Below are 22,215 nucleotides of genomic sequence, written 5' to 3' on the forward strand. Positions count from 1 at the left end.
GTGCGGATGCGCCTGACTCTGTACCATTTTCTGGACCACTTAAAGAAGATGAATCCCAGAGCCCGTCCCTTCCCTGACGCGCCTCCTGGCTGCTGTCCCTCCGCTGCTTTCTAAGCCTTGTGACTCACTTCGTATCTTCACTGGAAGGTCTGTGAATGCACAGGATTAGTTACATGTTCGCTGTCACTGTCTTTATCGTGAAATTATTGCCTTGAGGGGACTGTGTCTTATTAGAGCAGGTGGGGAAAAAAATTCTCCGTGCTACCACCAACATGCTGTTTAATTTTAACTGGCATATGTCCCCCCTCTCCCAACGACACAGTTCTCCCCTCCCCTGTGATCTGGCTGAATTATCCAGGCTGGGTGTTGTAAGCTCCTCAGGAATGAGCTTTTCCAGGCGGTGCCCATGTAGCAGAGCGGGCAGGGGGAGGTCAGGTCTGCCTTGTCCCTGAGAGCGAGCAGTGAGAGCGGATCTACCTGGTTGTAAACCCCGCTGGCTTTCCAGACCCTTACACCCTCTGCTGCCCTACAGCAACCAGTCATTGTGTGTAACACCGCTGAGTCTGTAATGGAGCTTGAGGATAGAAGCAAACCGTGCAGACTGTCTCTTTATTCACTTTTTAGCCTGCAAAAAGGTTACAGCGCCAACACTCTTGCATGCAGTGGCCTGTGCATTTAGGGACAGCCGTGCTGTAAAGCCTGGGGGACACTGCGTCCTTCCCAGACCGTAGAGCTTGGCCGCCCTCCCTGAGCCCATTGTGTCCCAGTGACTCATGCTCCCTGTCTGTGGCTGAGCATTGCGCGTTGGGCTTCACAGTATCTGTGAGCTGCACAAGGATGCGAGTAAGGGCAGGGTGAGCAGTGGAATAGCTCTGTGGGCACCCTCCACTCCGCCAGCCCCGGGCTGTACAACACAGGAATTGGTGCTACGTAGGGGAGTCAGGACTCTGGGCTCGTTGAATCGGCTGTGTACAGGCTGGAGCTGAAGTCACCTTCCAGACTGCCGAGGTAAGACTGAGCCTGGAGGATTGTTTCCTGGTGATGATTCAAGGCTTTGCATGCACAGACATCACTTACATCAATCACTTGCGCGTGGAAGGAAATGAGGTTTCGAACTGGCTGCTCGTTTTTAGGCCAGGTGGGTACAAGAAGGAGCGAGAGCACATGGTCCCTTTGCACGCTGGCTATGAGGGAAAGGGAACTGTGTTGTTCCAGCTGCTATTCCCTGCTCCAGCTCTCCATGCAAGCGTAAAAGGAGCCCACGGCGTGCGGATCAGCGTCTTTCCAGGCACAGCTGGATGTCCAGATGGGAGAGACGCTGTTCACTTCATAGCATTGTCTCCAGCTCTTTGTTTAGGTTGGGGTGACGCTGATTCAGGTCTGTTAAGTCCGCTATGTTTTGCCCACAGGCTCTCTGGCTCATCTCCTGGGTTGGACAGGGCAAAAAGTTATCCGAGGCAAAGGAGCTGGGGATGTAGCCGGGCAGGTTGGCACGGGCGGGGAGCAGCAGCAGCCCCCGTTGCTGCGTGCCCCCTGCCCCTCGCCCCGCCAGGCTCACGCTGAAGCTGGTGGTGGCGTGGGATGCCAGCCCGCCGTAGCAGAAGCCTCTCCCCACCACACTGGTGGCACGCGCCTTCTGCTTGAAGTCCAGTGCCAGGCTTCTCCGAAAATGGGCTTTCTTAATCTCCGCCTGCACCTGAGAGAGTGATCGGAGATGGCTGCTGGTGCCCAGAGACAGCAAAACAGCCATCCCTTCCCTTCCCCATGGTTTTCACTCCTAGTGGGATTTTTTTTTTTTTTCTTTTCCAAATCTACCGAGAGGGATGGATCTGAGCGTTCCCTCTGGTTATCCCAGCCTGGGCGCTGCGGGTTAACTTCCCCAACCCTAAAGGGGCTGTAACAGGGAGCTCCGCTGCTCACGCTTCTAACTTACCTCCCCATTGCAAAAGCAGTAGATAAAAGCCACAAAGAAACCCTGCCAAAAGAGAGAGAGGTGGAGTTTGTGTCCCGAGCCGGGATGCTGTGTACGTGTGCCTCCCCCCTCCCCAGGTGAGCACGGCACGGTGTTCGGAGCAGGGCCGGCAGTGCCGTGTCGACATACCTGAGAGGAATTAAAGAGCATCTCATAATGCATCTGGATCTGCCAGAGGACTCCGGAGACTTCGGTGTAGGGCATGGCCATGAACACCACGTAATGGACTCCAAAAAGTGGCATCAGCACCAGTGTGGACTTCAGCAGCTTCCTGCGAGGAGAAATGCTCCGAGCCGTTAGCCGGGACGTGCCAGCCAGCCTGCAGCCGCCTCGCAGCCGTTGGCAAGCATCCTAGCAAAGAGGGCAACTGCTTCAGCTTCTGCTGCTGCCGCAGCTGGCTTGTGCATGGCTATTGCTCCCTGTCCGGCTTGGAGGGTGGAGCAGGCAGAGCCTGGACTCCTGAGCCCACCGTTTCGATCGAACGGAGCTGCCTGAAGCGCCGGCTGCCATCATCCTGCCACCCTCCCTCGCCATTCCCACGCCTCTGCTCTTCGGTCAAGGAGAGGCCATCTCAGCTGAACAGGCAGAAAATGAGCCAGACCAGGGCCGGGACGTGGTTTCGCTGCTGCCAGCACTTGCCTGTACTGCTGCCGAGGGTCCAGCTTCCCCGTGTTGGTCTCCCAGAGCTTGGAGGCCAGCACCCGGACGATGTTGAGGAAGAGGAAGAAGTTCACCTGCCGACAGACAGCCGCTGCGCTTTTGTTGCCCGCAGTGACCCGGGTCTGCCCGAGCAGCCCCCCAGGATGAGGACAGGCAGGTCTGGGTGAGCTGCAGGCAGGGACGTGGGGATGATGCCGTGGTCAGAGCAGGGAGGGACTGCTGCTCCTGGATCCCTCTGCATCATGTGGGCCCTCCCTGGGTGCCAGGGTGGCTGGGGACCAACCCCGGTGACCACAAACGAACATATCTGGGTCTCTGTTGGTCCCCTTTCCCCAAAAGAGGTTGGGAGATTCAGCCATGGGGTTCTTACCACGATGGCGGCCAAGATGGGGACCTGATAAATCCACTTCATGTTCCCTGCGCTGAGGTCCCAGCACCTGAAGAGAGACCAGTAAAGAAACACCTGGGAAAAACCTGAAATCACTGGTAAAGAAAATTGTCAGCTGATGGCTCTCTGTACCCCCCGTCACCGTCCCTGTCCTCCCACCCTTCCCCTCCCCTGGCTGAGAACTTTGCAGAGTTTGTGTAAATCCTGACCCAGCAGCAGCCGTGCTACAACCATCCATAACCATCACGGTGCTGCAAATCGGTTTTAAGTTGTCATTAACTCTCCTGAGAGCTCCTTGGCCATCTGAAACTCTTGCTGTACATTCTGTGGCTTTTCTCATTTTAAAATGCTTAACTTCAGAACGTGCCCTTTAGCATTCATCTTTGCACTGTTTATTGAGCGATTTCTGGTGTAAACCTGCGTCCAGCTTCCTCCCAAATGCAGAACAAAACCACTGTGGGTCTAGATTACTGTCAATTTTAGGAACAAGCCTTGTACACGGCGTTGATGCCTCTTGTTCTTTTAGGAAAATTTTCATTTTCGGAAGTTTTGCTGCCCACAGATTTTTTTGGCTGGCATTTGCAACTAGTCTTTCCCTCTCCAAAGGACTGTCACAGAAGTTGGACCTACGTACTGCGTATCCGCCAGGGAGGCCCTGACGCTGGCCCAGACAGACACAAACACAGCGGGGAGACCTGGAGGAGCAGGAACCAGAGTGAGGAGAAGGGATGGACCATCATGTTTGCAGACCAAACTAGTTCCTGGCAGCTCGTCTGCATCCCACTGCCCTTATCTGGGCACTCGGTGCCGCTCAACCGGGGCTGATGCCACAGCTGCCAGCAGGTCTCAGCAGCCACAGCGTTGGGTTGGGGTCCATACTTACCCCAGCCGATGATGATGAGGACCCACAGGTAGTTCTTGTTGGAGAGGAAGGCCATGAAGATCAGGCTGTGCAGGTAGAGACCTTCCACCAGGATCCAGTAGTGGTTGGTGGCCAGAAAATAGAGGAAGAGTGTCACCACCACCTTGCAGCCAACCTGTGGATATAGAGTCAGAGAGGTGCCCATATCAGGTCATCCCCTGAAAGCAAAACCCGGTGGCTTTTCCTCTCTGGCAAGCAAAACCCGGGCTGTGCCCCACGTGTGGCTCACATTCCTCCTCTTGTGGGGAGCTACATCTCCCCTGGGATGTTCCAGCATCAGACATAGGGCAAGTATTTCCCACAGGAGAGGTATTTCCCATACCAGGGCACTCTGAGCTCAGACAGGCTGCGGGCCCTGTGTCCTCTGTGGCTCTGATCTCTACTGTGGGACCAGGATGGGGAGAAGCTGGGCAGAGCTGTAGGTGGCCCTTCATCTCTCCCAGGCTGCATCACCCCTGAGCAGCACAGCCCTGATCTGAGAGGGTCACAAGCGCATCCCCTCACGCCAGCGCTCCTAAATCCCCTTTTCCCCTGATCCTGCCTCTGATCTCGGTACACCACTTGCCAGGTGGCTTCGTTGTCCTGGCGAGGGACCCATTTCTGCCTTGAAGTCATCCTCCCGCATCTTCTCCGTCTCGCTGGCCAGTGTGCCCGAGTAGAGCACCATGTCCTTCACGAAGATGCTCACCGCCCGGCAGATGAAGGAGGTGAAGAGGTGGACGTGGATGTAGTTGCGTGTGCAGTGCAGGCGCCTACGGAGGAGGAGGGTGACACGATCCCATCCCCGGCTGCCCAACGAGCTCATCACACGTGGGCTCAGGCAATGGGGGGGTCCCAGAGAAGGTGAGCTCCAAGGTGTCAACCCTCCCACGGGCACAGAAGCCACATCTTGGGGCAAGTGGGGTGTCAGCCCCTTCAAATGTAGGGTAGAGTGGACGGGGAGCTGGTCATACTGGGGGTGTTTTGGGGCTTTGGGAAATTGGTGTTTGTGCTGGGGTTTGGGGCTGGTTCCCATTCCCTAAGGGGCTGCTCCCCCTCGGGGGTGTCATGTGTGCCGGCGGTGGGGAGAAGATGGTTGTCCCCCACACAGGGATGGGGGTTCCGTTCCTCCTTACTTGAAGTATGAGAGGATGCAGACGGCGACGATGAGGGAGGCCAGGGAGATGGAGTAGCCAACGGTGTACATCAGGTGCAGGCGGTCAAACACCTCCTGGAAGAGAAGGGCTGTGCTCCACGACCCCTTTGCAGCCCAGGCCCCCCCTCTGCCCCCGGCCCCTGGGCTGAGAGCACGGGAGGAGCAGGGCTTGTTTGGGGACCAGAGGGGGCAGAGCCCCCTGCTCCCGGCAATTCCCCTGGCCTTTGCGGCTCTTCCCTGGTCCCCATCCCGACCCCTTTTCCCAGCACCTCCGATGAGCAAGGTCACCTTCTCGTGGCTCCGGCTCTCGGAGGAGAAGAGCAGAGCACATTCAGTGTAATTGGCCCAGGTCTTGTTGATGCTGAGAGCCATCGCCCAGGTCCCGTAGGCGCTGCAGTACCTGTAGGCATGACCTGGGAACGGCAACGGGTGCTGTGACAGCGGCAGAACACGCGGGAAGCCCGGACACATCCCTGCTTGGTGGAGGATTATCACAAGGGGAGGTCGCTCCCTGCCCGGGTGCAAGCGCTTACCTTTGTGGTTGAAGTCGTAGATGTAGTCGGGGCAGGGCACCGACACCTCCTGGCTGGGGGAGCCCTTTGGCCAGCAGATAATCCCATCCCACTCTGGAAGGCAGCTGGTGTCTGGCCAACGGGCAAAGACACATCTCACTTTGGCTCCAAACAGGGCCACGGCGTAACCTCCAGTTCCCCCCAGCGTACGCTGGACCAGGGCGAGGAAAGTGTGCTGCCACGCGATCACCCCTGGCCGGCAGAGCAGGGGGAGCCGAGGGGGGACCAGGGAGGGGGACACGTCCCATCACGTCCCACCTCCTCTGGGGGGTGGCGAGGCCCCTCCATGTGCTCTCATTTGCAGTGCGCATGGGGCAGCCAGTGCTGGCTAATCAGGGTGATGATTTAATTAGCACCCAATTGCTCCCTGAGCAGCCATGTTGCCAAGAGCTGCACAAACCCACCCCAGGACCCTGCGGCCCCCAGGAGCTGCGCACCTCCCTGGCCCCATCATGCTCCCATCGGAGGGGACAGCATTTCCCACAACGTAGCCAGCTCTACTGGGGCCGGCCGACCCATGCACGGGGGAGGGATGCTACCTTTGATCTTCTCCAGTTGGGCTTTTATGTCTCGCTGACATTTCTCCTTAGCTTCCACCAGGAGATAGATCTGCTCTTCTTTTGTGAGAACATCATCAGGATCGACCTGCCAAGACAAAATCAAAGTGATAAACCCCATCTCCACATGGCCAGAACTCTCAGATGGCAGCTCGGCTCAGGTCTCCTCTTCATGCTCACAATTTAGAGATCAATCCTCCCTGGGAGAACTCGACCCACCTTGGTGATCTCCATGTCCTCAGAGAGCTGCCACCACCTGCTCGGTGACATGAGCCACCCATGGCCAGGATCTGGGATCCAGGAGCTGGGGGTGAAGCTGGTCTGTCCCAGCAGCACCCCAAAAGTGGTTGACGAGACACCCAGAAATGCTTCCCAGCTCAGGGCAGGACCCACATCACTTCTGCTGCCACAAACCACCCCTTTGCTCCCTGCCACCAACCCCTGAATCCAACCAGCTAATTAACGCCAAGTCCAAAATCACGAGGGGCGCAAGGGCTGTTAAGGGAACATCATCTCCTGACACGGAAACAACGCTTCGCTGAACCCCACAGCACGGTCGTGTCGCCCAGAGGCTCGTAGCATCAAGCAGGACCATCCTTGGGGCAAGAAATGAGAGTCACAGCCAGTGCAAGAGACAGGCGGGGAAGACAGGAGTGTGCATGGAAAATGGATGTGCTGGCAAGGGAAAACTAATGGAGCGGCCACGGTATGGCCGGGGCCTCCCAACCCCCTCCGGGTGAGTCAGGTTTGTGCAGCTTTGGGTAGATCCAAATGCTATGGGGAAGAGAAAAGCAAAAGTGCTGCCTTCCTTCCCGCTCGTGTTTTTCCCTCTTGTGAGGCTGAGGCCGACCATGAGTCCCCTTCCACCCATTGAGAAAAAGGTGTGTACTTTCATGTTTCTGGGCTAGGAATCAGTGGCGTGTTGGGCTTCTGCCCTGGCTTCTCTTCGCCCACCCCACCAGGGGCACTGGATGTCCCCGTTGCCCACGATGAGCCCTTCCGAGCCGGGTCTGGCAGCCCCTGGTGAAAGTGGCCGGCCGGGGATCGGCAAACGAGCGGGCGCCCAGCGCTGGGAGCAGCGCCATGTGGAGGATGGGCACAGCCTGCGGCAGCTGCAGCCTCCCGGTCACGCCACACGTGCAAACGTCTTTTGGGATGTTTTGGACTGAGATGCTGAGTTTGGAGCTGGGATGGGGATACAGCTCTGGGAGTGAAAAGGAGCCGGGATGCAGCGGGGTCGTGTTGGCTCCCGCACTGCCCACAGGCAAATGGGGCCAAATCCTCCCCCAGAGAGGAGACCCTGAACTCCCGGTCATACTCTTCCCAAAAGCAGCCGTCCGGGTGGGTGGGCAGAGGGGGGCTGCTGAGGGGGTCCCTGCTTCGGGAGAGGCGCTGGATGCACCCAGCTCTGCCCTCACCGCATCCCTCAGCGCAGCCTGCGCTGACCGTAAATCGCTCCTTCTGTTCCCCAGACGCCTCGGAGGCAGCGAACCCTGCCCTGGATGCGTCCAAGAAATGGAAAAACCATCACATCGCAGTGTCTCCATGGCTGCTGGAAAGCTTTTAGCAGGAGTGAGAGGCTCTGTGCTCCCGCTTGGCAGGTCTGCAGAGCGAGAGGTGCAGCCGGGGGGTACGCAGCCCCCGACCAGAGCTGGTTGCACAATTAGCAATATTTAAAGCCAGAAAAGGGACCGAAGGAGCCCACGGGGCCACGCAGACTTACCAGAGCCCACACAGAGCTCAGGAGGCAGCAGCAGAGGAGAGCCACCGTGATGCCTCCCACGGGGACGGGTGCCTCCATGGTCCCACCGCACTGCTGGGATGGGGACCTCAGGGATGGTGAGCTGGAGAAAGCAAAGCCTTCACCTGGGGACAGCGGAATTGCTGCCGGCCCCGGGGTCGCAGGTGATGGAGAGGGCTGGTGCGTTCGGCAGGACAGAGCATCTTCTAGGAGCACCTTCCCAGCTGTGGTCCCTGTCGAGGCGAGGTGGCGGCAGGGGCACAGCCCGTCCCTGGGTGCTCAGGGCTGGGAGAGCACCCCGAGGTGAGTCCCCTGTCCCCGGCGGGCACTGCCCCGGCAGTGCTACAGGGAACCGCTCACAGGCTTACCGGCCAGGAGGGTTTCTCCCCCCACCATGCTTGCTGCTATTCAGTCTCTGTGTCTCGCCTGCTTTAAGCAGCTCCTGGAGCATGTGCAAACAATTCCCGTTCGGATGGGGATGGCAGAGGTTTATTGGCTTAGCCCTAGGTGCTAAAATCCTCTTCATTCAAGGCAGATTCCTCTTCTCTTTTCAGAAACTTCTCTCACTGCCTGGGTGGCTCATTTTTCAGCTGTCAGAGCATCCCCCCGCCACCCCCTCGCTGCTCGGTCCCCTCCAGCCCAGACTGGTCCCAAGGAACCGAAGGACAGACGGTAGGGAAAATCCCAGCGAGGTGGCTGGAGGCAGAGGGTGCGAGCAGTGAGCATCACCTCGCATGATGCTCTGGAGATGGGATGTCTTTCAGGCAGACGCCAGTTTAACCCTTTTCCTTCTCTCGGGAAGCTCTTGGGGAGATGTGCCGGGATCAGCCCCGCACCCCACTAGGACAAGCACCCCACTTCGTGCGCTTGTTTGCAGAAGGACCTCACCGCACAACTGCGTTTAGCCCTCTGCTGAGGCGAGGCTGATGTGGGAACAGGCAGGACAGACGGACAGGACTGGCACCAGGGAGTTTCCACCCTGATGGGTCCCTCCCACGGCCCGTGAATGAGATAAGATGAACCGGTGGGTCAGAGCTGGTCCCACCGCAGCTGACACTGTCCCCATTGGAGCGGTCCCTTGTCACCTGCGTCCCCTTGGGGAGACGCCAGGGCTGTCCTCTGTGTTTCAGGATGATGCAGATACGTGGTTTGCTCCCACCTCCGCGCCAGCTCCAACACTTTGTGTCCCCCAAGCAGCCCGAGCATCCCCCTGGGGAGATGGGGGCGCAACACGGGGAGTCCTTGTTCCCCCAGCAGGTCATCATTAGTGAGATGAGGCTGAAATTCAAAAGCCCAGTGCCAAACCCCGGGAACAGCAGGTTCCCAACCCACAGCTTCACTCGTGGCCCGTGTAATCCATGGCCATGCACAGCTATTGCTGCCTCTGTAAGGGCAAAATCCCGCGCAGGGCAGAGCCCGGAGCCTCCCTCGGGGTTCTCCTGGCAGGGCACCTCATCCTGGACCCGACCACAAGCCCCTGTGGCTACTTGGTCAGACTTTTGTTTGGCTCCTGGGGTGGGGGAAGGCTTATCAGCTGGCTGAGGGAGCAAAGCAAATCCAAATGACAGCGCTCGGGAGGTGCTGCTGCTCCCTCTGATTAAATGAGACAGGAAAAGAAGCCTCCTGGTTGCTTTCCCTGCCTTGGCAATCAGCTGTAAATCAAGGAGGGATTAAGGGCATCTTTGGCAGCTGCCCATCTCCACAGCCCAATTTAGCCACCACCCCGGACCATCGCATGGGTGCCGACACCGGCCCCAGCGGCATCGCTCTGCCAAGCAGCACCGCAGCTCCCGCGCTCGCTCATCGGGATGCTGCGTGGGCACGCAGGGCGGGAGATGGGATACGCGGTCAAATTGCAAGATTAATTCTTTCTGAAGGCTCTTCTGGGTACTGATTTCTGACCCAGAAGCTGCCGGGAAGCGAGGATGGAGTTAAGGTAAGGTTATTTTGGAGTCGAGTGGATGGATGGATGCTGGCTGAGGGGGAGGCAGCAATGCTCAGGGGCAATTTGATTCCCACTGCAGGCGAAATCTGACCCAGGCTCTGAGTTTGCAGTGAGCAAAACATGTTGGGTTGTTGGTTTTTTTTCTTTTGCTAAATTACTTGCTATCTTATAGAGAGATCTGGAGAGCAATTATTGCAAATGACACCCACCCAGCCCCATCATCCAGCCCCCTCAGCTCCCTGAATCCACGCTAGCGATTGTGAGATGACGGCAGACAGCAAATTTCCCAGCAGTTTGCAGCTACTGCCTCCTCCCGAAAGACCCCCGTAACCCAGCTGGCGATGGCTCAGCCTCCGGCTGGAGCAGCGTTTCAGCAGGGAAGAGGCTGGGGGGCCTCTGGGCACAGGGCTGAGCCGGTGACACCCCCGGTTCCCACTGCTCCTAGCCCTGCAGCAGCTCCGAAACAGCAGGATTAGGCTGACCCCTGGTCATGCCAAGCCTGAGCTGCTGCGATACAACATGACCTGAACCGGCCTGACTCAACCACCTGCAAATATAAACTGAACCACATTTTTGATATCTATGTATAACCAAAACTTAAATACGTACGTAGATAATGTGTGTGTGTGTATATATATATATGTACAAATCTAATGGCTCAGACTCCAGCCAGCACCAGGACCTCATAGCTCTCGTACCAGGACTAACAGCATCTCGCAGGATCCTGTTCCACCCAGCGGCTTGCAACCGTCCCTGCAGCCCAATTTAAGCAAGCGCTGGCTGGAGAAACGGGGCTGTGCAGCATCTCCACGGCAGAGAAGATGCTCTCATCTGTTGTAATTAATTTTTTCCCATTTCTTTCCATTACCAAAACACCAGCTCTGGGACCTCAGTGCAAACTAGGGATGGGTTTTCCTCCTCCCATGATCTGTTACAATCCGGCTGTATTTGACTGGATGGTTTAGGATGTCTCAGTAAACTCCCTGAGACCTGTTTTCTGGGTTGCTGAACCTTGATGACTTCTTCTGCTTCTTCTGCGGATCTCCAAACAGTTGGGAGAGGAGGGTGAGAGCAGGAGCATCTCCCACTGGAGCCTGCCCAGTGCCTGGAGAGGAGCTGAAAGGAGACCCAATGGCCCACTCTGCCCCACAGGTTTTGGGGATGCACAGGACCGTGGCGCAGGGCTGTGAAAGATCCTGAGACGAGAAATTAAATGCCCAGCTTTAACCGTCATTCGCATTACCCTCGCCCGCCATCCTGACAAAGGTTAGCATGGTCTCTCGCCCGCAGCGTGGCCGCGCAGCTCCTCCGAGGTCCTGCCAGCGCCTTGTCCGAGAGCTCGGGGCAAACCAGACCCCGAGCACGAGGCTGGGGGGGGTCGTTCAGAGACAACTGCGCTCCTTTGAAGCAGCACTTCATAAATCCCCATCTTAAAAAGGGCTCTGCAGCTTCCACCCTTGCAGGCCTGCCTAAAAACAGACGTGCTTTTCCCATGGGTATGGCAGCAGGTTTATCAGCCGTCGTGTTGCTATTTTCTTGCCAGGCACCCGGGGCCGTCCGCGTTTAGGTTTCCAGTGATCATTTAGCAAGCGGCCCCCGTGCAGCCCACCCGGTGCAGGTGCTGGAGGGGGAGACATCCTCCCTTTTGCGGCTGGGGAGGGGCAGGGGGGGCGGCTGGTGGCTTCGCTGCGCTGGGAGCCGATGACAATGGGCAATTGTCAAGTTGGGGCCCCTCTCGTTTGAGTTTTCTTCCTTTTATAGTAAGCAGCAGTTGCTCCAGCAGCTGGCCTGCCCCTCCGGGGTGAGGACAGGGCTCTGTATATAAGGGAAGGAGCAGGCTTTGCCTTTCATCCCTCTGGTCGGTTGCTTTGCTGGGCGGCAGGACTCATCCCTGCACCTTTGCAAAGACCCAGCGCGATGCCGCTCAAGAAACCCGACCCGAAGAAAGAAGCAGCCAAAGCGGCTCCAGTCCCCGAGCCGCCCAGAGAGCCTGCCTTCGACCCCAAGAGCGTGAAGGTGAGTGAGGAATGGAGACATCACCGTCTTGCTTCGTGCCTGTCATCTGCCAGGCACGGGCAATGCAACGCACCACGCGAACGTCGTTAGCCAGGCTGAGCGCCAGGGCTGGGAGGGGAAAATTATCCGATTGCATTGATGCTGCGGGCTGGGAGTGATGCTCTCCTCTCTGGGGGGATGGTTCAATCTTCCCCCAACCAGCCCTGCTCTCACCCAAAGAAACTGCTTCGCGCTTGCACCGGGGCGCTGCCGCCAGAGCTCCGGCTGTGGAGTTGAATGCTCCTGGCTGAAATGCCATGGCGGGGCCCCAGCAGCATTAAAAAGCTTTTCTGCCACCCACTGTCTCCATCCTAGAGTATTTTGCCACCTGCGCTGTCTCCTCCATGTGAGAGCATCTTTTATCCAAGTCTCCACAATGGGAGCTCACTTTTCGCGTGATTCCCCAGGATATAGTCACATTTTTAAGCCAGAGCTGTGGCAGGGGAGTTATTAAGAGCAGGATCAGCACGGAGGCTGTTTAATCACTTGAACTAGGGATCAAGCCTTCAAATAACATCCTTTCCACCCAAAATAGCCCTGACCATGGTCCGAGCATCCCCAATGCCTGCCCATCTCCTGCCCACTGCGCTTTCCACGGGGATCTCGGCCCAGCAGTGAGGGCAGGAGCATTCCCGGGCACAGCACGGGACACGGCAGGGATACAGCCAGACATGGCAGGGATACGGCCGAACACGGCAGGGATACGGCCCTCGGCCCCGCGCAGGGGGAGTCTCGGGAGGGAGAGTGTCAAACACAGGGGAGAGCCCCATCGTCACCCCAGCAGTAACTCAGCCCTCATGCCCGGCTCTGTTCTCTTCTCCCGACAGATTGAATTCCCCGCAGAGCAGATCGAAGGTAAGCACAGATTCACCTTCTCCCAGAGATGGCATTAGAAATGGGGAGTCCTTCTTCCAGGCAGTTTTTTGCAGCAGACATGAGAGCAAAGCCCCCACACATTAAATCCGCCCCCCGGTACCCCGTTCCCCCCAACACGCTGTTCATCCTCCAGGATGGGCTCGTGGGGTTTCCTAGCAGGTAGAAGGGACATATGAAATCAGAAAGTCACATCCCTGACCAGCATGGGGACAGTAAGAAGATGGGGAAGAGCGCTGGTGGGAAGGGAGGAGGCAGGAGACGGAGACGGGAGCGATGCTGGAGGGGAGTGGGAGCCAGCGCAGGGATTTAGCCGGGGCTGCAGCGCCGGGCTGCCGGGAGCAATGAATGGATCCTGGCTCCTCGCTCTGCGCTGAGGGTGCCCCACTCAAAGAGGATAATCCCCAGTCCAGAGCCTGGCGGGGAAAAGGTATTTTTCCATTCATGGTGAGAGATGCAGCCGGGTTCAAAGTCTGGGATTCGCGAGGGAGGAGCAGCCTCTGGCGATGCAGGGACAGCCCCATGCTGAGGGGCTGAGCTGGGACTGGGATTTCTCATCTCTCCACAGGCAGTTTTAATGCCTCTGTACAGACTAGGGAAGGGACAAGATCTGAGGGCAGATCCTGGTGGGAATACTGGGAGGAGGAGACCTCCTGCAGGCTTGGCCCCCAAACCAGCTTTTGAAAGGCGAAAAGAGAGCCAGTGGAAATGTGAGCAAGTTAAAATGTAAAGATATTTGGGTTTAACCTGCAGCAACGTCCCAGAGCATGTGACATGCTCCCATGGCTCCAGGTAGTCAGGAGTGGACATCACGGAGCACCTTCATAGCGGTGTCTCTCGACCCAGGGACTCACAGGCGGTGGCGTCCCTCCCTGGACCACCCCAGAGCCGGATGGAAGGACCTCACCTGCGGAGATGGAGCCATTGTGAGGTCAAGAGGGTTAACAGCAGCACCCCAAGGTGCTGGGGGGGACTGTGGACAGGACTACAGGGACTCGGCTGGGACATCGTGTGGATAGGTCCAGGGGATGGTGAGGCTCTGCAAAAGATATAAAGATGCCAAGTAGAAAACGGAGCAAACCCAAAGCCCTGGACAAGGATTCCCACCAAGCCCAAGGCAATGCCTACCAGGCCGTGACATCTCCATCTCCGCATGGAGACCGCGATCGTCTCATCCCACCCAACAGCAGGAGGAGCAGCGGCTTCGCTTTGAGTAAACTACTGCTGGACGTCAGGAAGAAGATGGACCAGAACCTGGAATTCAGTGGCGCCATGGACAAGAAACTCACAGCTCTGAGCATTCAGGTGGAGAGGGTCGAAAGGCTGATTACCCACTTGGGTCAGTCAACTGCTCAGGTGGCCTCACTGGTCTGGAGGCAGCAGGATGAAATCCAGAAGTTTGTGGAGCATCTGCTGCAGGAAAACCACCATCTCGCTGCCTGCGTGGAGCAGCTGGAGAGGCAGGCACCGGCCACCAGCCTCGGGGTCCTTGGCTTGCCTGCAGAGGAGGAGGGTAAGGATTTAGGGGGGTTCCTGGAAGACTGGTTTCTCACGTTTTGCACCCCAACACCAGCGAGGACCCTGTTGTAGCGGAGAAGATCATCTGGGTTGAAATGAGAGGCAGAGAACCAGGCTCTGAGCAGCACAGGTACATGGTGGTCTGTGTGGAACCACAGAACCATAGAACCATAGAATCACCTAGGTTGGAAGGGACCTTTAAGATCATCGAGTCCAACTATTAACCTAACACTGCCAAAACCACCACGAAACCATGTGTTCAGCCAACATTGGGATTAAAGAGAGAATCCAGCAGCAGGTCGGGAAGCTGAAAAACATCATACACAGAAGGAAAGCAATCCTTAATTGTTGCTAATAAAAGCTTTTTTCCTCCAGGTAAAATGTAACACTCAATGGAGTGATAATTTATGGGAATGAGGTTGGAAATGAATCTCCGGTGTCCTTCCACGCAGGGCTGGTGTGACACGTGGTCTGCAAGGCTGGGGTGGGCATGGTCACCCTTCCCCAAACACGAGCAATGCTGTGCTGTGTCTGCCTGGTTGGGGCTGGGGGGATGCCAGCAGGGCGGACGGGGCGCTGTAGGCACCATGGGGGTGCAGCAGGATGGTCATGGGGTCCTCAGGAGGCCCGAGTCTCGAAAAGGAGAAGAGCAAAGGGCATGTTCTGCAGCAGAGATGGCAGCCTGCACCTGCAGCTGGTGCTGCCAGCACAAGGTGGTGCAGGAATCCCAGCAGGATTTGTCCAGCCCTCTCCGCACGGGTGGCAAAACCTGCTTGAGAAGCTGAGCGACTCGTTGAAGGAGTCTGGCAAGCTTCAGTGGCTCCTCGCTCAAGGTAGCGCAGGGCTGCCCGCCCTGGGCACCACATCGGGCGCAGAGGGCACTCGCCACGCATGTGTCCATCCCTTCCCTGCCCACCAGGCAGGACTCGCTCCTGGCAGGGTGGGAAATGGAACCAGCATGGCAGAGGACATCCGAGCTCTTCTTCCCTGCAGAGTTCAAAGAAGCCTTCAGCCTGTTTGACCGGACGCCCACGGGAGCCATGCAGATCACCTACGCACAGTGTGGAGACGTCCTACGGGCACTCGGTCACAACCCCACCAACGCAGAGGTCCTGAAAGTGCTGGGCAAGCCCAAACCAGAAGGTGACAGCAAACCGGGGCAGTGGGGACAGGGTGGGACAAGCAATCCCTCTGCTCCCTGGCAGCAAGTGAAGGGTTACATCCCCCATAGGAGCAGCCGTGCAAGATGAAGGAATTGGGAAGGAAATGACGCAGAGAGGCTTCATTCCTGCAAAATTCCTTCACGCCCCCTCCCTGTACCATGGCTGACGTAAGGGATAGGCTGTCCTCAGCTGGGGATGGTGGCAACTGATGCTTAGCAGATCATATCCTGAGCTGGTGCAAATTGGTGTGACCTGACCAGCCCCAGTGCAGCCACATTGCCCTGGTGACACAGAACCGACCTGCTGGTTTTAGATTTTGGCTGATACCAGCAGTCTGCATACAGTCACCAGATGTTAATACTTCATTCCTCACACAGATCTTCCCATCTCAAGTATAATATGCTGATAGTCCCACCACCTTGTGGGGTTTCTTTCCTGTGCTCAGATGGAAATGAGAACAGGAAAGTTAAGCAGGAGGTCCTCAGAGGCTGATGACTTCAGTTCAATTAAATTAATCTCTGACCCCATCTCCTCCTCCCCTTCCAGAAATGAACACAAAGATGCTGGACTTCGAGACCTTCCTCCCCATCCTGCAGCACTTCACCCGCAACAAGGAGCAGGGCACCTTCGAGGACTTCGTGGAAGGGCTGCGTGTCTTCGACAAGGAGGGCAACGGGATGGTGATGGGGGCCGAGCTGCGCCATGTGCTGGTCACGCTGGGTACGGGCTGGCCCTGGGGAGGGGAGCAGGACACAGGCCACCCCTAAGCTCTTTTTGGGCAAATGGCTCAGGTTAGTTTGTTGGTCTCCTGCGTTGGAGAGACCTGCTGCTCGTAGGCTGTTGTAGGAGCGAATGGCTCCTGAATGTGTGGCCTTTTCCATCTTATGCCACAGCTTCGTGTGTGATCCAGATGAGATGGAGAGTCCATAAAATCCTCAATTAGCAGACAGCCATTGCAGCTTGGTCCCCTCTCTACAATCTTCCATTAGCATTCCCCAGTCTGTAGTGGCACACAGCTCCTTTTTAATCCCTTTTTCCTTCCTCTGGTGGCTTTGGCTCTCTGGAAGAAGGACAGGAGGGTCTTGGTGGGCTGAGAACCCTTCCCCTCATCTCTCCATCCTCCTCCTCCAGGGGAGAAGATGACGGAAAGCGAGGTGGAGCAGCTCATGGCAGGTCAAGAAGATGCCAATGGCTGTATCAACTATGAAGGTAGGAGCAAGAGATGCCCATCGGGGCTATCTCAGTCACAGTTGTCTTGTCTTAAGGTGCAATGTCCCCTGCAAGGACATTGGTGATCAGTGAGAGGGAGGTGTGGATCACCCTCCGAAGCCTCTCCGAGGAGAGCAGTGAGACGTGTCAGCTGGGGTGGGAACAAGGCAGTTGTGCCAGTGATTTCCAGTAAAAGCAGCTGAAGACAGCATGTTTCCAAGGGTTTCAGGACTGTTTTATCCCTAGTTTTGGCACTCTTTTGTTGTAAGCTATCAAAAATAAACAAAGCCAGCATCTTTTTCAGCAGAAGCTAACTGGGAACATTTGGAGACCCAGATCACTCACGACTCTAAGAGAGTAAAAATCTGGCATAAGGGGTGGTTAAATCTGGGAACCCCTAAAATTGGAGAGCATTGAGGAAAAGAGGGTACCCATTTCCCTTGGCTTCAGAAAACTGGGGATAGCGGTACCAGCTTGTCTCCAAGAGGGGTTTGGTGTCACTAAACAGGTTTGGGGTGGCAGGTATAAGGTGGGAACAGAAGCAGAAATCTCAGTCCTGGCAGCGCATGTGCTCTTCATCCTTGGGGTGCCCTGGGCTGGGGGTACCCCCGCAGCCTCTCTGCCTGCCCCACCACAGCTCACAGCATGCTTTGACCTCTCTTGTTCTCATTTCTCGTTTCCTCCTCAGCTTTTGTCAAGCACATCATGTCTGGCTGAAAGAAGAAACTTCAGGTGAGTTTATCAGAGCCTCCTGCTGCTTACTCCAAAATTGGAAATCCTGCATATAACAGCCAGGGGCAGAGGAATCAAAACCCAAACCCCACAAGCAACCCTGCAGTGGACTAATGCTGCAGGAATAATCCCAGCTCTGAAAGCACAAAAAACTGTGTTCACGGTAATGAACTTCATTTGTATCTGGTGCCATTTAAAATTTATCGGGACAGCATCAACCCTGGGACTGTCAGTCGTGATCTGGTTAATTATGTCGATTCTCTGCTCGGAAAGGGAGAGGTTGGTGTGGTTTATGGCGGTACATTTTCTAACCCGCCAGAGGCTCAGGTGGTCATCAAGCAGCAGCCAGTGGAAATAAATATTTAAAAACCTGCAGCAGTGAATGACTTCATGCAAAGAAAATACCAAGTATTTAGCAAGGAAATTTCTGAACTAAGTCATATCAACATTCCCATTAACATTAGAAAGAATATGGAAAACGTATCATTGATGTTTGTTAAGCTTTTTGTGTTTCTCCAAGTCTGTCTGAGGAAAACAGAGAAACAGGTTTCTTTTAGGGTGAAATATCCCCTGGAAATCTATTGAATTTAAAAGAAAATCCAAATTACTAAGAGCTGGCCTCAGACTCCCCTGCCAGTTTCTTATGGTTTTGTTATCTCGCTTACTTTTCTTAAACATATTTCCCTCTCCTCAGCTGTGTGAAAGGCAGCAGGGAAAGAAAAAAAAAAAGAAAAAGAAAAAAATGACCTTCAGCTACTGCTAAATACACAAATTAAACATTTTAAAATCTCTTCCCCCCTTCTCTATAAATCTCTTTAAACATCAGAAGGTTAAAATGGAGACAGACCGAAGTCTGAACTTTGAGTGTTTAGCATCCTTTTATCTATTAATCCATTTCTCCCCGGTTCCTGTTCATCAGCTCAGCAGTACAGGTGGTTAGGTGGCAAATGCTGCCAGGGAGATTTAATTCTACGCAAACCGATTTGCATGAAAGACTGGCTTTTTAATGGTGTGGCATTACGGCTATTGACATTTTGGGTTCATCTGAGAAGGATCATTCTTGTCTCAAAGATTCATTGCATTAAGCCCTCTCATGCTTGTCTCCCAGGCTCTCGGAAACGTTTGAACCCACCCGAGCACCACAAACAGCGCGATTCCTCCATCCATGTCCCTTCCTCCCTGGATGTCACACATCTGCAGAGACGTTTCAACCTTGAGGAGTTGGCCTCCACGTGTGTGTGTCTAACCCTCGGTATACAATGAGAGATCTGCAACTTGGTTTTAAACCTGAAGTTATTCTTTTCAGGAACTTCCTGTGCCACTTGGCTCATTAAATTTCATTCCTTCCTCTCTTAAACGGTATCTCTGCTTTGGCTTTGGATTACTCATTGAAGCAGTAGATGAAGGAGACCCTTTGGTCTCCACCAGCTTTGAGAGATAGCAGAATGTTCCCACAGAGAGGGGGGAAAAAGGAGGTTTTATGACTGCTAGATGTGAGGGACGAGTTCAGACTTGGGGGTGAGGGTCTTTGTTCATCACCCCACCCTCAGTGTGGGGCCAGGAGCTGGGCTGCAGTTTGGCCATGTCTTGTTGATGGAGGCCTGGAGCAAAGTGAGCATGAGGGACAGGTTGCATCAAACAGAGCCCCTGTTCTTGGGAGGTTCTTCACCTCCTCTCTCGCCTCAAACAAGCTCTTTTTCAAACCTGTAGCCCATCCACCCTACAACATGCTGCCCCGTGAGCATTCGCTCCAGGTACAGGCTGAACTGCACCATGGAGCAACGAGGGACCTGCTTGGCCCTGCCACCGTCCCTGTCACGGGAAAGACCAGCGGGCACCTCTCCTTCATCAACGTGCTGCCTGTCCCAGCCAGAAAAGGCCAGAGGCTCTTTCAAAAAAAAATGAAAACATCAGAGAAAACATTAAAACCATTATTTTTTCTGTATCATTGACAGGTCCAAAAGTCTAGTTTTGAAGGTTGGTTTCCAGGAAGTTGAACCCTGATGAATCAGCGAGGGGGAAGGAAAACAGGGAAGTGAAGGGTATTTCTGGGCCAGGTCGCGCCTCAACCCTCATGGCATGGGACAGCGCGTCCCTGGGGTGCGGGTGGTGTCCTGCACGGGATGAAGCCCAGCCAGGACAGGGCTCTCTGGGTGGTTCCTCTCCAGGCAGATGATGTGTCCGCAGCCAGAAGCTGTCCGGGGGCTGTGCGACACAAGCTGGTGGCTCTGTCCCTCTTCCTACCTGCAAAAAAATCATCATAGCATCATTAGAAGTGGTGAATAATTCATGACAGATAACTCAGCCCTCCCATCAGCGGAACACCTGGGAGCAGAAAACGCTTTTCTTTGATTTGTTCTTTATTCCAACATCCTCGCTCCGTGACTTTGACTAGAAATTGCAGGCGTTTTGCTCCAATGTGGTTGACTTCAGCCGCCACTTGCTCGTTTCTGTGCAGTGACTGAGTAACAGCTGCTTTCAATTCCCACTGCTTGATTCAAACGCTCATAAAAAGCAACATAAGCTGTTTATAGATGCAAGATTAGAGTTTAGCTTCTGTTTGTGGTATTTCTGCAGCTTCCATGAGGGAGGATCTGGGCATCTCGTGTCTTTAATGTACTATCTGTGCTTTAACCTGTGAAAAGGATGGTGGTGGCAGGGTGAGAAAGGATGCTGCTTGCTGCACGCTCGCTCCGGGGTCACGTTTGCCCTTGCCACCACGGTGGCATTGACTCCTGCAGAGGAACGTGCTGTTGCAGAGTGCAACCGAGCAGAGGAGAGGCGGGGGACCTGCCTGAACTTGCAGAGATCCATTGCAGATACTGGGGGCCCTGCTAGCTGTGATATTCCTGCCCTGGCAAGCCAAGAGGCTGCGCTCTCGCTCCTATATGCAGAGTACAAGCCTTCTATTCGAGCCTCCAGCTTCTGTGCAGACAGGAATGACACTGTAAATTAAAACCAAAGAGACTCCTGCACAGAGACAGACAGAAAAGAGAGCAGTGGAAAATGACAGTGAGAACTAGAGAAAAACGTGAGGGCTGTGAAATCCAGCCTTTGGAGCACCCTCGGGGTAACAGCCAGCCATGCCTTACTTTGGGGATCTGTTCTGTCTCTTTAGGGTAAAGCAGAGCTGAGTTGTACCAAAGCAGGTTGGAATGATGCACTTGAGCAGGCACAGTATATACCTCTCTATCTTTATAGCTGTATACCTATACGTGCCTCCACGCCCTGCCTCCTCCTCTGGAAAAGCTGAGGATCCTGAGGAGCAAGTGGTTTTAGTGCCATGGACATTTATAAAAAGCATCTGTGGATGCCAGCAAGTGGTTCCACACGCAGATCTGCACTTCGGGACTAGAGGAATCTCCACAAATCAAGATGCCCCAAGACAATAGTCAACACTGTCCTTTTATAGGTCGGACACTGCGTCCAGGGGACTCTGCGGAGAGGTAAAAATAACCCCCCCACTCTAAGGAGAGCCTATGGCTGCGTCTCCTCAGGCTGCGATAAGACAGAGAGACTCATACCAAAGATGGTCTGGATGTCAGGAGAGTTAGTGCTGTGCCCCGTCAAATGGAAGAGACAGATGGAGCCAGCTTTCATCCTGAGGAGTTATCAGCCACGCACGGGAGGGCAGCAAGATGGGGATGGGCTGATGAGCACAGACTGTGCCCCTTGAAAGGCTCCCTCAGACCCCCCGACCCACGTACGCGCACGTCACCATCATCACCGTCAGCGTCTGAGGCCAAAGACAGACACTTCACTGTATCGTGGTGTTTGCACCCTTCGTGTTCAGCAAAATGACTCAGGTTGACGGGATAGCGAGCCAGGTATCCATCCCAGGGGGAAAGCACTGCTCCGTGACCCATTTTGTTATTTGTCTTAGGTCAGGGATTGCAGAAAGCTTTGCCTTTCCATGCCAACCTGCTCACACCCTGAAAGCAAACACCTGCAGATTTACTGGAGCGATAGCAAACTTGTAAAAACGCTTTACAGAAATGCGGAGAAAGATGCACAAAGAGAGTGGGGAAGCAGGCAGGCCAAGCCCTCCTGTTCTGCACGCAACTTTTCAACACAAGCACCACGCACGCACCTTTATTCTCAGATGAGAATAAAAGCAGCACACCAGGCATTGCCAGGATCCGTCCCTCAGGTGGTTGAGTACAAGTGCGAAAGGTATTGGAGGAGCAAGAGAGAGCAGTGAGTCTGTGTGTGTAGGTGTGCACGTGTGTGCTGGGGGTGGTGGTTGTATTCCAGGAAGCCCACAGAAGGGTTTGGAGAAGGACGGTCTCTGCTACTCGCAGATGGTTATTAATAGGTCAGTATTTTTAATAAATTGAAGTTTAGTCGTGCATCTTTATTGTACCCTTTTGGGAAGGGAAGAGAGCTCTCTCTGTGCCTGGAGATAGACCCATAGAATCGTCTAAGTTGGAAGGGACCTATTAAGATCATCGAGTGCAACCATTAACCTCACACCGCTGATGGCATTGATGACTCAGACAAACTGCCACCTGCAAACAGATTCAAACTGTAATTGTCAAATAACCTGGTCCCGGTACCCCAATCTGCCCACTTTACTCCCAGCTATCTCAGGGAGAGCCATGCCACCTCAGGACCCCCCGTCCTTGATGGGGGCAGGACCTGGGCCGTGCTGACCCCCCCACCGGGTGCAGAGCCGAGGGAACCACCAGCCAAAGCCCAGCACAGGGCCTGGCCCCACAGGGCGCCCAGCCAGCCGCCGGTGATGGCGGCCGGGGGGCCCCAGGGGACAATTGT

General features: G+C 55.2%; 2 protein-coding genes across 2 annotated transcripts; one reads left to right on the forward strand and one right to left on the reverse strand.

Moving 5' to 3' along the window:
• Positions 1-1,327: 1,327 nt before the first annotated feature.
• On the reverse strand, positions 1,328-8,007 carry LOC104285403 (parathyroid hormone/parathyroid hormone-related peptide receptor-like). Its single transcript, XM_009883858.1, has 13 exons — positions 7,930-8,007; positions 6,189-6,294; positions 5,611-5,721; positions 5,366-5,490; positions 5,058-5,152; positions 4,508-4,694; positions 3,904-4,057; positions 3,655-3,715; positions 3,003-3,069; positions 2,612-2,706; positions 2,102-2,243; positions 1,934-1,975; positions 1,328-1,696 (listed from the first exon to the last, which is right to left on the reverse strand). The coding sequence occupies exons 1-13, from the start codon at positions 8,005-8,007 to the stop codon at positions 1,328-1,330; spliced, it is 1,632 nt and encodes a 543-aa protein (XP_009882160.1).
• Positions 8,008-11,805: 3,798 nt separating this feature from the next.
• MYL4 (myosin, light chain 4, alkali; atrial, embryonic) lies at positions 11,806-17,632 on the forward strand. Its single transcript, XM_009883841.1, has 6 exons — positions 11,806-11,908; positions 12,775-12,802; positions 15,332-15,481; positions 16,048-16,221; positions 16,633-16,710; positions 17,399-17,632. Exons 1-6 carry the CDS (start codon positions 11,810-11,812, stop codon positions 17,425-17,427), a joined length of 558 nt encoding a protein of 185 aa, XP_009882143.1. The 5' UTR covers positions 11,806-11,809; the 3' UTR covers positions 17,428-17,632.
• Positions 17,633-22,215: the final 4,583 nt, after the last annotated feature.

Source organism: Charadrius vociferus, unplaced genomic scaffold, assembly GCF_000708025.1.
Source record: "Charadrius vociferus isolate BGI_N301 unplaced genomic scaffold, ASM70802v2 scaffold484, whole genome shotgun sequence".
In the NCBI taxonomy this organism is placed as follows: domain Eukaryota; kingdom Metazoa; phylum Chordata; class Aves; order Charadriiformes; family Charadriidae; genus Charadrius; species Charadrius vociferus.